The sequence below is a fragment of the Mus pahari genome, chromosome 6, assembly GCF_900095145.1.
Source record: "Mus pahari chromosome 6, PAHARI_EIJ_v1.1, whole genome shotgun sequence".
NCBI classification, from domain to species: domain Eukaryota; kingdom Metazoa; phylum Chordata; class Mammalia; order Rodentia; family Muridae; genus Mus; species Mus pahari.
Genome location: NC_034595.1, coordinates 85,768,176 through 85,781,612, shown reverse-complemented (window position 1 = coordinate 85,781,612; position 13,437 = coordinate 85,768,176). Strand labels below are relative to the sequence as shown.

General features: G+C 44.6%; 1 protein-coding gene across 1 annotated transcript in view; it reads left to right on the top strand.

Moving 5' to 3' along the window:
• The window catches only part of Maco1 (macoilin 1), a 53,563-nt gene that overhangs the window by 31,689 nt on the left and 8,437 nt on the right, over positions 1-13,437 (top strand). The window contains exons 7-8 of the mRNA XM_021200293.2: positions 11,316-11,474; positions 12,700-12,882. Of these exons, the coding sequence (XP_021055952.1) occupies positions 11,316-11,474; positions 12,700-12,882 (342 nt within the window). The remainder of the gene's footprint in view (positions 1-11,315; positions 11,475-12,699; positions 12,883-13,437) is intronic.

Below are 13,437 nucleotides of genomic sequence, written 5' to 3'. Positions count from 1 at the left end.
AATTCCAGCTCCCGGGACCCAGTGGGTGGGTAGTGGGGTTCTCGGTTCTCGTTCTCTCTCTCTCTCTCTCTCTCTCTCTCTCTCTCTCTCTCTCTTCCTCCCTCCCTCTCCTCCCTCCCTCCCTTCCTCCCCCCCCCTCAAATCAAAAGAATCGAGGTAGTGGTGGTGCACGCCTTTAATCCCAGCATTAGGAGAAAGAGTTAGGCATATCTCTGTGAGTTCCCGGACAGCAAGAGCTATATAGAGAAACCTGTCCACCTTCCCAAAGATAAATAAAACAGAGGAAATTGCCCCACTGCCACGACACATGTCCTGAAATTTTTATTGTGTTTTCTTCTTATTAGCTAATTCTAATTTATAATTGTGGTCAGTAGTTGTGAAGCTTTAAAATACATATATTTTAGAGCAGTTTTTACATTCACAAAAACATTGAGCAGGAGCTATTGAGAGTCCCTTACATGCGGCACCCTCTGTTACAGTTGAGAACCTGTGCTGACACTGCTGTAGCCCTGTCCTTAGGGCTGACACATATTCAGTCTTGGTGGCTTTGTTCTGTAGGCTTAGACAGATTGATAACAGCACCCACCACTAAAGCAGCATACAAGCAGTTTGTCTTCAGTCCTACACCTCCGAGTTTGCTGTCAGGCCCTGTGAGGCTGTGCTGTTCTTACTGGCTGTAGGTTTGCCTTTCAGCATGTCACAACGATTCATTTAGTCAGTGGGTCTCAGATTCTTTTTGTCTTGGTAACATTTTTTTTTTTTTTTTTGAGGCCGACTATCTGGGTAGATGGACCAGTTTCCTGTGGTCCTTTGTCTACTGCAGCATAGCTCATTGCTTCCAGGTTTTGCTATAGGAATGAAGCCACAGTGACCAGGGGCCATGTGATGGAAAGTGTCTTCTAACTCACTTGCACTCTATACTGTCTTTGAGAGGTGGGTTGTGGGTTGTTTGTTTTTATGAGTCCCGGTTTTAAAAATCCCCTCCCTTTTATTTTTTTAAGAATTTGTTTATTTTACCTAGATGAGTACACTGTAGCTGTCTTCAGACACACCAGAAGAGGGCATCAGATCCCATTACAGATGGTCGTGAGCCACCATGTGGTTGCTGGGAATTGAACTCAGGACCTCTGGAAGAACAGCCAGTGCTCTTAACTGCTGAGCCATCTCTCCAGACCTTTTATAACTCTTTAGCGCATCATCTTTTCTTTCTCCTTTTAGGGAGCCAGGTGCAGAGGTAGGTTGATGGTAGATGAGGCTGACTCTTAGCACTAGGAGTAAAAAAGAAAGGTCCTGGTCCAGGATGCAACAGAGAAACGCAGAAGGTTCTGAACTCCAGCTGTAGGGTTAGGGACAAAGCAAAAGTAGAACCGGGGCTACAGCCTGCCTGGCAGGAGGAGGCCAGATGACACTCAGTCAGGAGCTGTTTCTGTCTTAGAAACTAGGCACAGATGAAGCCAAACAAGCAGTTGATCTAGTGTCATATGCCTTCTCAGGGGTGGGACCTTTTATTGAACATAACACTTTTCCCCCAAGGAAAGTCTTAAGAGTTCTACAAAGTTCTATATGGAAGCAGTGGTTAGGAAGGAAATACAAGTTTGAAGCCTGGTGTGTTTCTCAGGTACATAGGAAATACTTAAACGGACTGGAGAGATGGCGCAATGGTTAAGTGCCTCTATCCTCACTGACCTTGCATCTGTCCTTGGCACAGAGGAGACACTTGAACTGGAATCTCCTAATTAATCATAATGATCATAATCAAGGCTTTGCTTTTTAAAATTTTAGTCAGTTTTCATATAGCTCAGGCTATAACTGGGGATGATATTGAATTCCTGGGATCGCAGGTATGTGCTGCCATACCTAGTTCTGCATATTTTAAGGAACCCAAGGTGTTCTGCAAAGTGTTCCACAATAACGAGCCACATCGTAGCTCCTCAGGGTCTTTGGGGTCAGGAAATCTTGACAGTACCTAGGACAGAACCTTGTTTCCTTTGGGAAAGTTGATAACAATTTTATTTAATAAAAAGCAGGAGAAAGAAAGGCTTTAGCCGGGTCTGGTGGCGCAGGCCTTTAATCCCAGCACTTGGGAGGCAGAGGCAGGCGGATTTCTGAGTTCGAGGCCAGCCTGGTCTACNAAGTGAGTTCCAGGACAGCCAGGGCTATACAGAGAAACCCTGTCTCGAAAAACAACAACAACAACAACAACAACAACAACAAAAAAAAAAGGCTTTGCACTGCTACCCCTTTCACTCTGGATTCTAGGAATGAACAGTCGAGCATCTGTCCCTGCTTTTTCTAGAGGCGATGTAGGAGGTGAAAGGAACCTCCAAAATGCAGGGAGAAGACCAGGGCAGAGTCCTCTGGGAGACTGCTGTCAGCCAGCCATTCACACCACCTGTCGGTTATGTCTAGGGCCAAGGGGTTTTGTTGCAGGCTATCTCTCAGCAACAACAGGGAGAAAGCTGCCTTGACTTCCTTCTCTGTCCTGCTGAGCCTGTCCTTCCACCAGCCCAGGACCAGCCTCTGCCTCTGTGTCTGCTGGCAAAAACTCAGGCTCCATCTGTCTGTCCGTCTTTCTCTCCCAGGAAGCACTCACCCTAGAGTCTGCATTTGCTTATGAAGGATGTGTTTGAATACACTTTGCCTGAGTGTCAGGAATAGTCAGTGTAAGGAAATCTGATCTTGGGGAAGAGGTATGCTCCCTACACAGCAAGTGCTCTACAGACTGATCAGCCGACCCGGCCAGAACCGCCGCTCTGTTTTCAGTGGGATGCACTAGTGGTTATTTTAAATGGCATCTTTCCTAGCTGAGAGATAAAATTGTGTGAGGTCTTAGGATGAGGACTCTAAAAGCCAGACACTTAGAGGTGCTGGCCAGATTAGATTAAATGGGTTGGGGAAAGTGTGACTACTGAATTATTTGGAAAGTACTAAGTGGAAAAAAATAAGCAGTAGATTCATAAGTCTATTTTTAAAAGTTTAGTGGTTTTTGTTTGTCTCTTTGGAAACAAACTTAATTTATATTTGTTTGGCACTATGAGCAAGTATACTTTGGCAGACCTGATTTATTTTCATTTCCTGCTCTGTCTGTAATATTTTAGGCTGCTGTAGTTTTACTTGGTTGGTCTTGTTTATATTAATTCACAGATTGTGCTTATTTTAACCATTGAAGGAATTTTCAAACTGTATAAGAATATAATCGTGGTAATAGGAACAGGATTTCTACTTAAGCAGGGCTACTTTGTGACGTGAGCACCATGCAGCGTATTAGAAATTGGGCAGCACTGAGGCCACACATGCTGTGCCCACCTTTCCCATGTCTGACAGCAGATAGAAATGACCTGGGAGGTACTCATAGAAGGAGCCTGGGCGGGGTAGGTTCTGATGGTTTACCCTCGTCACAAAGCGTGATTTAATATAAATCTCTGTGTGCATCTCTAGTTGCTGTATCAAAAGATACTGCATTATAAAGACTTTTTAGTTTTTATTATGCATATATTCCCCTGTACTTGTTAAGATCGGGATACTTGAATGGATTGGTTCTCTGCTAGTGTGGGTTCTAGGAATCAAACTCAATCTTCAGCCTGGGCAGCAAGCCCGTTTATCTACTGAGACATCTTGCCAGCCCGTTTTAAAAGACTTTTCATATACACTCATGTTTAATCACATTTCTTTATGATGCTAGGGGTGTGTGTGTGGGGGGGGGGTGGTTTGTTGTTGTGGTTTTTTTTGTTTTGTTTTGAGACAGGCTCTTACAGTGTAGCCCAGACTGGCCTGGAACTTACTCTGTACACCACACTAGTCTCAAATTTAGGGAGATCTACCTGCCTTTCCTTCCCAAGTGCTGGGATTAAAAGTGTGAACCACCATACCCAACATGATGTAATTTGGGGCACACATGGCTTTCTTCTTGAAGAATTGAGAAAGCCAGCAGCACCGTGCTTCCTTCCATGACCAGCTGTGTAAAAGCCTCTGAAGAACCAAACACCACAGACCAAGATTTTAGTGTGTGGCGTCCCTCTATATTCTTTAAGGAAAATTAATGTGTTCACCCTTTGTGTTTGTCTTAGTTCGGGTTTTATTTCTATGTAGAGACACCATGACCAAGGCACCTCTTACAGGAAAGCATTTGATTGGGACTGACTTAAAGTTGCAAAGGTTTTTAGTTCATTATCATCATGGCTGCAGGCATGGTGGTTTGCAGGCATGGTGGTTTGCAGACATGGTGCTAGAAGAGCTGAGAGTTAGTTCTACATCTTGATCTGTAGGCATCAGAAGGAGACAGAATACCACACTGGGTACAGCTTGAGTATATATGACCTGAAGGCCTACCTCCAAAGTGATACTCTCCCTTCGTCAAGGCCACTCTCCTAATAGTGTTACTCTCAAAGGCCAGACATTTAAACACACGATTCTGCGGGAGCCATGCCTATTGGAGCCTCCACAGTGTTTGACAGAAGATGGAACAGATATATAAGATACTTTGTAATACAGTTTCACCTAGTAATCAGTTCATCAGGATGTTGTTTTATTTTGGACATTTGTGTCAGGTAAGCAATTGCCCTACAATGAGGCACAAGAGAGCTTCACTTTGGTATTTGCAGAGCTGTGTATTAGAACAGCTTCCAGTCAGTGTAGGTCTCACATAGGAGCATGTAGCTATCTGTCAGGTACGTGGCATATACTGCCCTGACTGACCCATGCTGCCTGTGCTGTCAGTGTGGGTGACTGGGCAGGGGAGTGGAAGTTGGTATGGGGGATTATCAGTATTTCTTCTGGGGTTAGATCTTTCATTTATCTAAAACAAGTCCTATCTTCTTGAGTTAAAGTACACAGGGACTACTCATGGAGTTAGATTCTTGATGAGGCTCTTAATTGGCTTTTTCATATGTGCCTCCCTTCTTCACAAGCACACACATTTATCCTATCTCTTCTTTGGTTTTTCGAGACAGGGTTTCTCTGTATAGCCCTGGCTGTCCTGGAACTCACTTTGTAGACCAGGCTGACCTCAAACTCAGAAATCTACCTGCCTCTGCCTCCCGAGTGCTGGGATTAAAGGCTGTGCCACCACGCCCAGCTTCATCCTATCTCTTAAAGCTGAATTGAAGGCCACTAGTTGTGAGTGTGTTTGTTGCATCTAGAGTTATGACATTGGCCTGACCTGTTCTATTCTGAGTACTGAGTAGGGACACTGTGTGAGAATCAGTGCCACGATGTGTAAGAATTCCGTGAAACTTTAGGAATATAGTCTCTCTTTCCAGTTGTATTACCAGTCCCTGAGACACATGCACACAAGCAGATTCAACACCAGAATGGCTGAGGCCCAGCACAAAGCAGTGAGCACATTAACTGTGAGAGCCCAAGGCCTTCTTCAGAAGGCACTATGATACACAGTGCTAGAGTGTGCCTTGAAGAATGGGTAGGATTCTCTGTTCCCACAGCACAGTTACAGGCAGGTATCAGGATCAGTAGCAGGGTTCATTAGGAAACCTGCCTCAGTTGCATGTCTATGTAACTTAGACGTGGTTTTCAGACTCCCCTTTCCTTTGCCACTAGAAGCAGGTTATAGTCTAGAAACATAGAGGAAAGTTGCAGAGCCAAGAGTCCTGACCCCCAGGTCCAGGGGTCCAGCCAGCAGCCCACAGAGACATGATGGTGCACGACTCCTAGAATGGCTGCAGAGCCAAGTTTTCCCTTGGTGAATTCTTATTAAGAAAGATCAGCATGTTCCTCACAGATCTTCTTGTCAAAACTCACTACCCCGTGCCTTAAGCATCCCCTCTGCTCACAGGCAGGCTTTATTTAAAAAAAAAAAAAAAAAAAAAAAAAAAAAAGCTCAAGGTACTTCACAGCACCATTAAACCTTTAAACTTCTGAGAAATCTTTGCTGTGGTCTGATTCCAGGCAGTCACCAGAGAAATACAAACATTTAGATTCTGGGTCTCCCTACCTTCAGATATTTAAAATATCTCTCCAAGTGCAGGCTGGCACTTGAGAACTTGGGTGCTTTTTTCTTATCGCCTGCCTAAGGCTGTCATCTGCATTCAGTTCCTTCAGTCCGTTTGGAGATTCCCCTTATTAAAATGTAAATCTTTTCCTCTTGAATTTAAACAGTTATCAACTTGGCTTCCAGGCTAGGATTAGGGATAACTGAGATTAGGGGAAGAGATAGGTCTAGAGTAGGTAAAAGAGTCCTTAGCTTGGCAAATCCACTTCCTAGGTGCCCTGCAGCCTGATCTGGGGACCTGCGGGAAAGCTTCTGTAGGTGGGTCCCAGCTCTGAAGAGCTAGGTGAATGCTTCAGAGCTTTGGGGTGGCTGTCAGGTCATTATGACCTATAACTGGTTAGAACTAGACAGAAGTACACAGAACGTACTGCCAGCCCTGTCTGCCCAGAGTGCTGGTCCCACCAGCCAGCCCGCAGGAGCTGGGCTAGCAGGAAGTACAGTTGCTCCCTTGCTAAGGTTGATGAGGTTATAGACTTGTAGGAAGAGTTCCTTCATCCCTCAGAAGCCCTGGCAGGGTAGAGCAGGCTTAGCGCTGAGAGATGGAGTCCATGATGGTAGGGAAGTACTGTCCTCCACCCTTTCATCCCTACTGGGATTAATTTTGAGGGTTGTAAACTATTGCCTGTATCTGTATCTTGTTTTCTCTCTGTGACTTTTCTAGTTTAGTTAGCTGTTGGAAGTTAGAGTGTTATGCATACATTTGAAGATGCTGCATTAACCTCTTAACACTATTTAATCAGAACTTCTTTCTTCACATTAATAAATTATACATTTGTATTTTACCTAGAGAAGTATTGACCTTCAGCTCCAAGGGGTTAATTGTACCATTAAGACAAGTAGTCCTATCTGCTTACTAAATGTCCCTAGCACCTGACTTTCTCAGTTCAGTTTAGCTTGCTAATTCACATATTTCTCCTAAAATTTCCAGCATCCATCATTCTATTAAGTAGATACAACAATTGAGCCTGTCTTATAAAATTAGAAAATGGAGTTGCCAGGCATAATGATACACATCATTAATCCCAGCACTCAGGAGACAGAGGCAGGCGGATCTCTGTGAGTTCAAGTGTAGCCAGGATTACATAATAAGACCCTATCTAAAAAGAAGGGGAAGAGGGACTGTGTAAGTAAGGTATACAGTAAAATTTCCTTATATATTTACCGTGTGTATATGAGGGAATGCGCATATGACATGTGAAGGTAGAGGGCAACTTCTGGAAGTTGGTTCTCTCCTTTCATGGTGTGGGTTATAGAATGCACCTTCATCCACTGAGCCATCTTGTTAGCACCATACAGTGGAGTACTGTGCAATAGTTTAAGGAAAGTGTCTGAGTAGGTGAAGGAGCATCTGATATTCAGGATGTATATGTGTTACCCCCCCCCATGATAAACGTAGTTACGTGTATGGAAAGTGGGAAAAAAAGCTCATAGGAAAGAAGTCTATCAGATACAACCTGAGTATGATTTGATTCAGCCTAAATGAGAGGTGTGTGTGTTGTTTGCATTTTGAATTTTTTTGTTAAATGGTTTCTCTGTGTAGCTCTAGCTGTCCTGGAACTCACTCTGTAGACCAGGCTGGCCTCAAACTCAGAAATCTGCCTGCCTCTGCCTCCCGAGTGCTGGGACCAAAGGCGTGCGCCTCCACGCCCGGTTGCATTTCATTTTTATAGTAAAAAGTTAAACCCAGTGAGAGATTATAAGTCATTTTACCACCTGTTTCAGTCAAGATTTGAACTGTGGAGTAGCCTTCAGAGCTACAGTTTTCTGGAGCAGCCTGTGGAAATTCCTCACTGCCTGGAGCAGCTGTGGAGATTCCTCACTGCATTTTAATTTGTGCTTTTAAGTCAAGGTTTTGCTGCATAGCTCAGACAGTCTTTAGCTAGTAGAAGTTTCTTTTGTCAGTATTTGAAATGCTTAGATTATACATTTCTGAGGTTACTGAGAATTTCTCTTCGCATACTCAACTAATGTCATTAGGTAGTGATCCTGGAGCCCAGGGTTTCTCAGGCAGGGACACTGATCTTAACTGTCATACTTTGGAAAGCAGTAGTTAAGAGTTGGTGGAGCTAATGACAGTAGTTAGAAAAAGACTGAAGCATTTTAGTCCTATTTTTTTTATGAGAGTAAATTGTTTTGTATTTTCAAAACAAACCGTTTCTCTGGAGGCAGAAGCAGGTGGATCTCTGAGGCCAGCTACTCTACAGTGCTTCATAGTAAGACCTTGTCTCAGGGTAGGTTGGGGCGGGGGTGGGTGGGTGATGAAATGGTTTCCTGGGCAAGAAATGTTGCTCAGTGGGAGAGTCTAGTATGCAGGAAGCTCTGGATTCAGGCAGTTTCCTACTACAATATGATATATCCACACTAGAGTATACAGATCTTAGATGTGTACTTCTGAGCACGTACACACTAGAGTATATAGATCTTAGATGTACACTTTTCTTAACAAAGGAAACATATTGTTGTAACTTCCTTCTTTTTGTTGTATAGTACTGCTGGTTTGGCTTTGACAATATTCTCATTGAATTCCACTTCTAAAAAGTGTTGTGGGAGACCAGGGAGATGACTCAGAGAGAAAAGGCACTTGCTGCCAAGCCCGGTGACTTGAAGTAATGGATCTCACTCACACTGTGGAAGGAGAGCGCATACGCTTAAGACTTGTCCTCTGACCTTCACATGCATGCACACATGCAAACCTACACACTAGATAGATAAGTGGAAACAAACTTTTTAAAGCATTGTGTTCTGTGTTTTACCAAAATTATGTTTGTATCCCTTGTTCTCAAAACTCTTTAGATTATTGCAAATTTCAAGACGTCCCAAAAGTTTAAAGCAGACCGGCCTGAAACTCAGTCTCCCCTACTGTGTCTCCTGACTGCTGGGGTTCAGTGCATACACTGAAGGCCCAGCCAGTATGGTCACTGTGTCAGAGAAACATGTCACTTAAAATGAAAGACTGGAAGCCAGGCTGTAGTGGTGTACGCCTTTAATCCCAGCACTGAGGAGTCAGAGGGAGGCAGAACTCTTGAGTTCTAGGCCAATCTGATCTACAGAGGGAGTTCCAGGACAGCCAGGGCTACACAGAGAGATCCTGTCTCAAAAAAACAAAACCAAGACCACCACCAACAAAAACAAAACAGAAGACTTTTAAAATGAAAGAAAGTGATAAGTACAAAATTACTAAAATGTAGCATCTAAAGAAGGGGCTTTTTTTCTTCAGTGGCAGTTAGCTGTGCTGTGGAACCAGATTCCTGTGTCTGCATCTGGTACAACTTAATTAAGCTGCTGGTCAGAAGTAAATCAGCAGCCATTTCTAAGTGTGTCAGGCCTCGAAATCCTAGAGCATGTGGGAGGAACCTTAGAGATGGTGAGCTGCAGACGAGGAAACTGCAAAGATAGGTGCAGAGTTGACCCTAGAGGCTTAGGAGCCCTGTACAGACTGCATATCTCTGTCCTCACGAAGGAGCCTGCCCTTTCACTAAATATGCACTTCTTCCTCTGAGAGGCTGGCCTCACGAGAGGTGTGAACATGAGCATGCACTTGTTAATGGGATGAACCCTACACAGCCCTTGGGTTACTTCAGGTGAATGAAGGATAGCATAGCTAGGATCTAAATGCTATCTGCGAGTACACTGAACTGAAATGACCTTGGTGATAGGGACTGTGGTGTGATGTGGACCTGTGACTCTTCCCTAGGGAGTGAGCCCTGGCAGGAGACCAAGCAGTGCCACTGGAACTTGGTCTCTAGGCTGTGCTCTCACGAGGAAGGGAACACTGGTGATAGCGCCTGCAGCATGACTGGGGGCTTGAGAGTTGTTTTAAAGTTGTCTCATGGTAGTTAGGGGAAGAAACTGTTCAGCTTTCTGTAAGAGGCCAGGGAACATTCCTGAGTGAGTATTGATTTCTGCAGTAGGCCTGAGGACTTTGTACATAATAAAACATATTATGAGCTTTAGTCCGTGGATCTGACAGTTCCAAAGAAGGATCCCATTGGGCTCCAGAAGCCATGCCTCTGTCAGTATACTGGACTAGAGGCACTGAGGAGATTTCTCAGATCGGGGTGGTAGTTGAGAGGTTAAGTATGGCTCAGCATGAGCAAGCCCTGGCATGTCCTTCACACCCGGGGTGGGGTGGGTTTCTGCACACAGAACTCAAACACTGATGTTTGCTCATCTGGCCATTTGTGTCTTGTAGAACAACTGTCTTCTCAGAGCTTTACTGTAGTGTACGTCCTGGGCCTGCTCTTGAGCTCTGCTGTCAAGGTCCAGCTGACTCTCCTACAGGTTCTGGTGCAGTCTTTCTCAGGCACCATACTGAGGACTTGTCCAAGCACCATGGCTGCTCTGCCTCTGAGGTTTTAAAGTATGCCAGCTCCATTTGGAGCACTCCTTCCCTGCTTCCCATCCTCTGCATAGCCTTCCCAGATTGCTGTGTTGGGGGTGGCCTGAGGAGGAGGATGGATCCTGCCTGGGGATTGTGGGCTGCAAAATTTTCTTATCTTACTCTTGTTTCTTCATCTGGGAAAAATGGGAATAATCATTGCAGTTGGCCCTTAGATCTGCTGATTAAATTAGTTCACATTGCTACGACCTATCAGGAGCAGTTTGTCCAGTCACTGAGGAGTGGCTGCTGCTATTATTCTTCCTAGTATGTGTTTAATTGTAGCCTTTCTTGTGTTACTATCTAATTATTTTAGTCATCCAGTCTTTGGCCCCTGTTGAAATTATAGAGCCTTCCTGTGAAGAAGAGTTTTGATTTTGCCCTTTAGTTCCTTTTACTGCTTGCTTATATTTAGAACCCCTAGTGCACATCTCTTAACCTGGTGTTATTATGGGCTAGATGGAGCAAGCAGTAAGGAATGGCACAGTAAGGTAGGTTTTATCTTACAGTTTTCTGAATGTCCCTTTTCTTGAGCCTTGATGAGCTCTTGTGCCATACCAAAAGTGTAAATGTTTCTTAGCAAGCAGTTTCTGGAAATGGATGGAGATCTTGTAGCCCACGATGGGGGACAGTGCAGTCTGATCTAGGAGAGCGTCAGACAGGAACGTCTCTGGCTGGGCTGAGTTGGCTGCCTTGAGGCTTTATCGCTAAGGAAGTCTGCAGTGGGGAAGAGACTTGAACGTTTAGCTCTTCTGCTTCTCTGCTCCTTTATCCACTACGCAGGTAGGCATTGGGGACAATCAAAAGCTAGCCCTCCTGTGAAGGCAGTCACACCATAGAATTAAACACATCACAGGTTGTCCAGTTGGGGGGACCATTGCCAATCCCTAAGGCGTCTCTCAGATGAAAATGCTGCCTTTCTCCCTTTCCTAGGCTGGAACAAGACATTAAAAAGCTAAAGGCTGACCTGCAAGCCAGCCGGCAAGTGGAGCAAGAGCTGCGCAGTCAGATCAGCTCCCTCTCAAGCACAGAACGAGGCATCCGCTCAGAAATGGGCCAGCTCCGGCAGGAGAACGAGCTGCTGCAGAACAAGTACGTGCATCTTATGGGCCTTGAGCAGTGCCTCCTGGTACCAGGGGAGGACAGACAGTCTCAGGCTGACCAGGAGACATGGCCCAACCTTCCTATTCATTGATGTTTGATTTTCTGTGTTCCCATCAAATCTACACTTGCTTCGTTTAATAATGTAGTTTAACTATAATATTATTTACTAAGCTTTTGTGATAAGTGACAATGATAAGGAGTTTTGCCACTCTTTGAAAATTGTGATCTTTTCCTGAGAATTAGACCATATATATATTTACTTTGAATCTCAGAACTAAAAAATGATGTTGAGCTTTGGTTTCATTTGAAGAGACAGGCAGAAGCTGGCTCTTCTGTGTGAATTCCTTAAAGTTTCTTTAATTCACTCTGGAGTTAGTTGCTGACTAAGGTAAGGTTGCCTTTTTAGTCTCTAAGTTGTGTATGTCTGTGGCAGTGATGCCTCTCACAGGCTTCCCCACAAAGAAGATTCTCACTTATATAGTTCCAGGAATTAACTGTCTGCTAGAGTCCACCATGCAAGAAAACTGGCCATGTCTGAGCAGCTTGTGCAGTTGATAGTGTTGGCCTCTGGGAGACAGTCTGATGGCTGGCTCCCTTCACCTTGCTGTGTGAAGCTGTAGAGAACTTAAGGCTGTGAGAGGAGAACAGGCTGCAGCATGGCTGTCATTCAGAAGCCTAGTGTGGCAGAGGCTAAGCCAAGGGAATTGCCATTAGTTTAAGGACACCCTAGGCTACGTAGTGAGACCTTGCCTAAGAAAACAACTGAAAAAGAGAGGGACAGACCTTCCCTCCCACCAACTTCAGATTCAATAGGACCGGTCTAATCAGTGGGTCTTTGGTATATTGTTCTTTTTTGGGTTCTTTTTTTAGTTTTTGTTTTTGTTTTTGTTTTTCAGTGTTCAGAATTAACTCTATAGTCACCTTCTACCCTCTTCCTTACCTTTCTGACCCATGGCTTCTGCCTGCCTGCTCTGCATCACTTAACAGAACAGAGGGCAGGGCTGACTCTGAGTTACATCAAGCAGGTGACTTAAATTAGTATTTAGGAACCGTTAAGTAGTAATTAGTAATGACCATGTGTTTTCTCTGATACTTGGCTATTCGAACCTCCCATACACACCCGCCTCACAGAAAGGGTGCATGGAGACTGTTTCTCAGGGCTTATAGTGACTGTCTAATGAGAAGACTCTTTGTCACAACTATTTCCATATAGGTTACACAATGCCGTGCAAATGAAGCAAAAAGACAAGCAGAATATCAGCCAGCTGGAGAAGAAGCTGAAAGCTGAGCAGGAAGCCCGAAGCTTTGTAGAAAAGCAGCTAATGGAGGAGAAAAAAAGGAAGAAGTTAGAAGAAGCCACAGCTGCACGGGCTGTTGCCTTTGCTGCTGCATCTAGGTATGTCACTAGAGTATTTGGTCACAGTTGGCTTTCCTTGTCCCAACATAGTTGTGGCGATTTGATGTTTGGGTGGGATGGGACAGAACAGTTTGTGTGGGTGGTTTGCTTTCCTGGGTTATTGATTTGTTGTTTCAGCTCCTCCGGAGCCAGCTCATACTGCCTTCCAACATTCGTCTCTCAGTGACCTCATCCATAGAGCAGAAGAAGGGATCACTGTACTCCACCATACACCTGAGCTTCCTCTCACTTTCTTTTTTCTCTCTTTTTTTTTTTTTGTTTGTTTGTTTTTCGAGACAGGGTTTCTCTGTATAGCCCTGGCTGTCCTGGAACTCACTCTGTATACCAGGCTGGCCTCAAACTCAGAAATCCGCCTGCCTCTGTCTCCCGAGGGCTGGGATTAAAGGCGCGCGCCACCTTGCCCGGCTTCCTCTCACTTTCTTCGTGGCCACTAAGGGCTTTGGGATCTCCCTCTGCAGTCAGTCCTTACAAAGCTATCAGTGCTTCCAACACAGATGGGGGTGGTCTTAAGGGTCTTTAAAATATTTTTTTTTT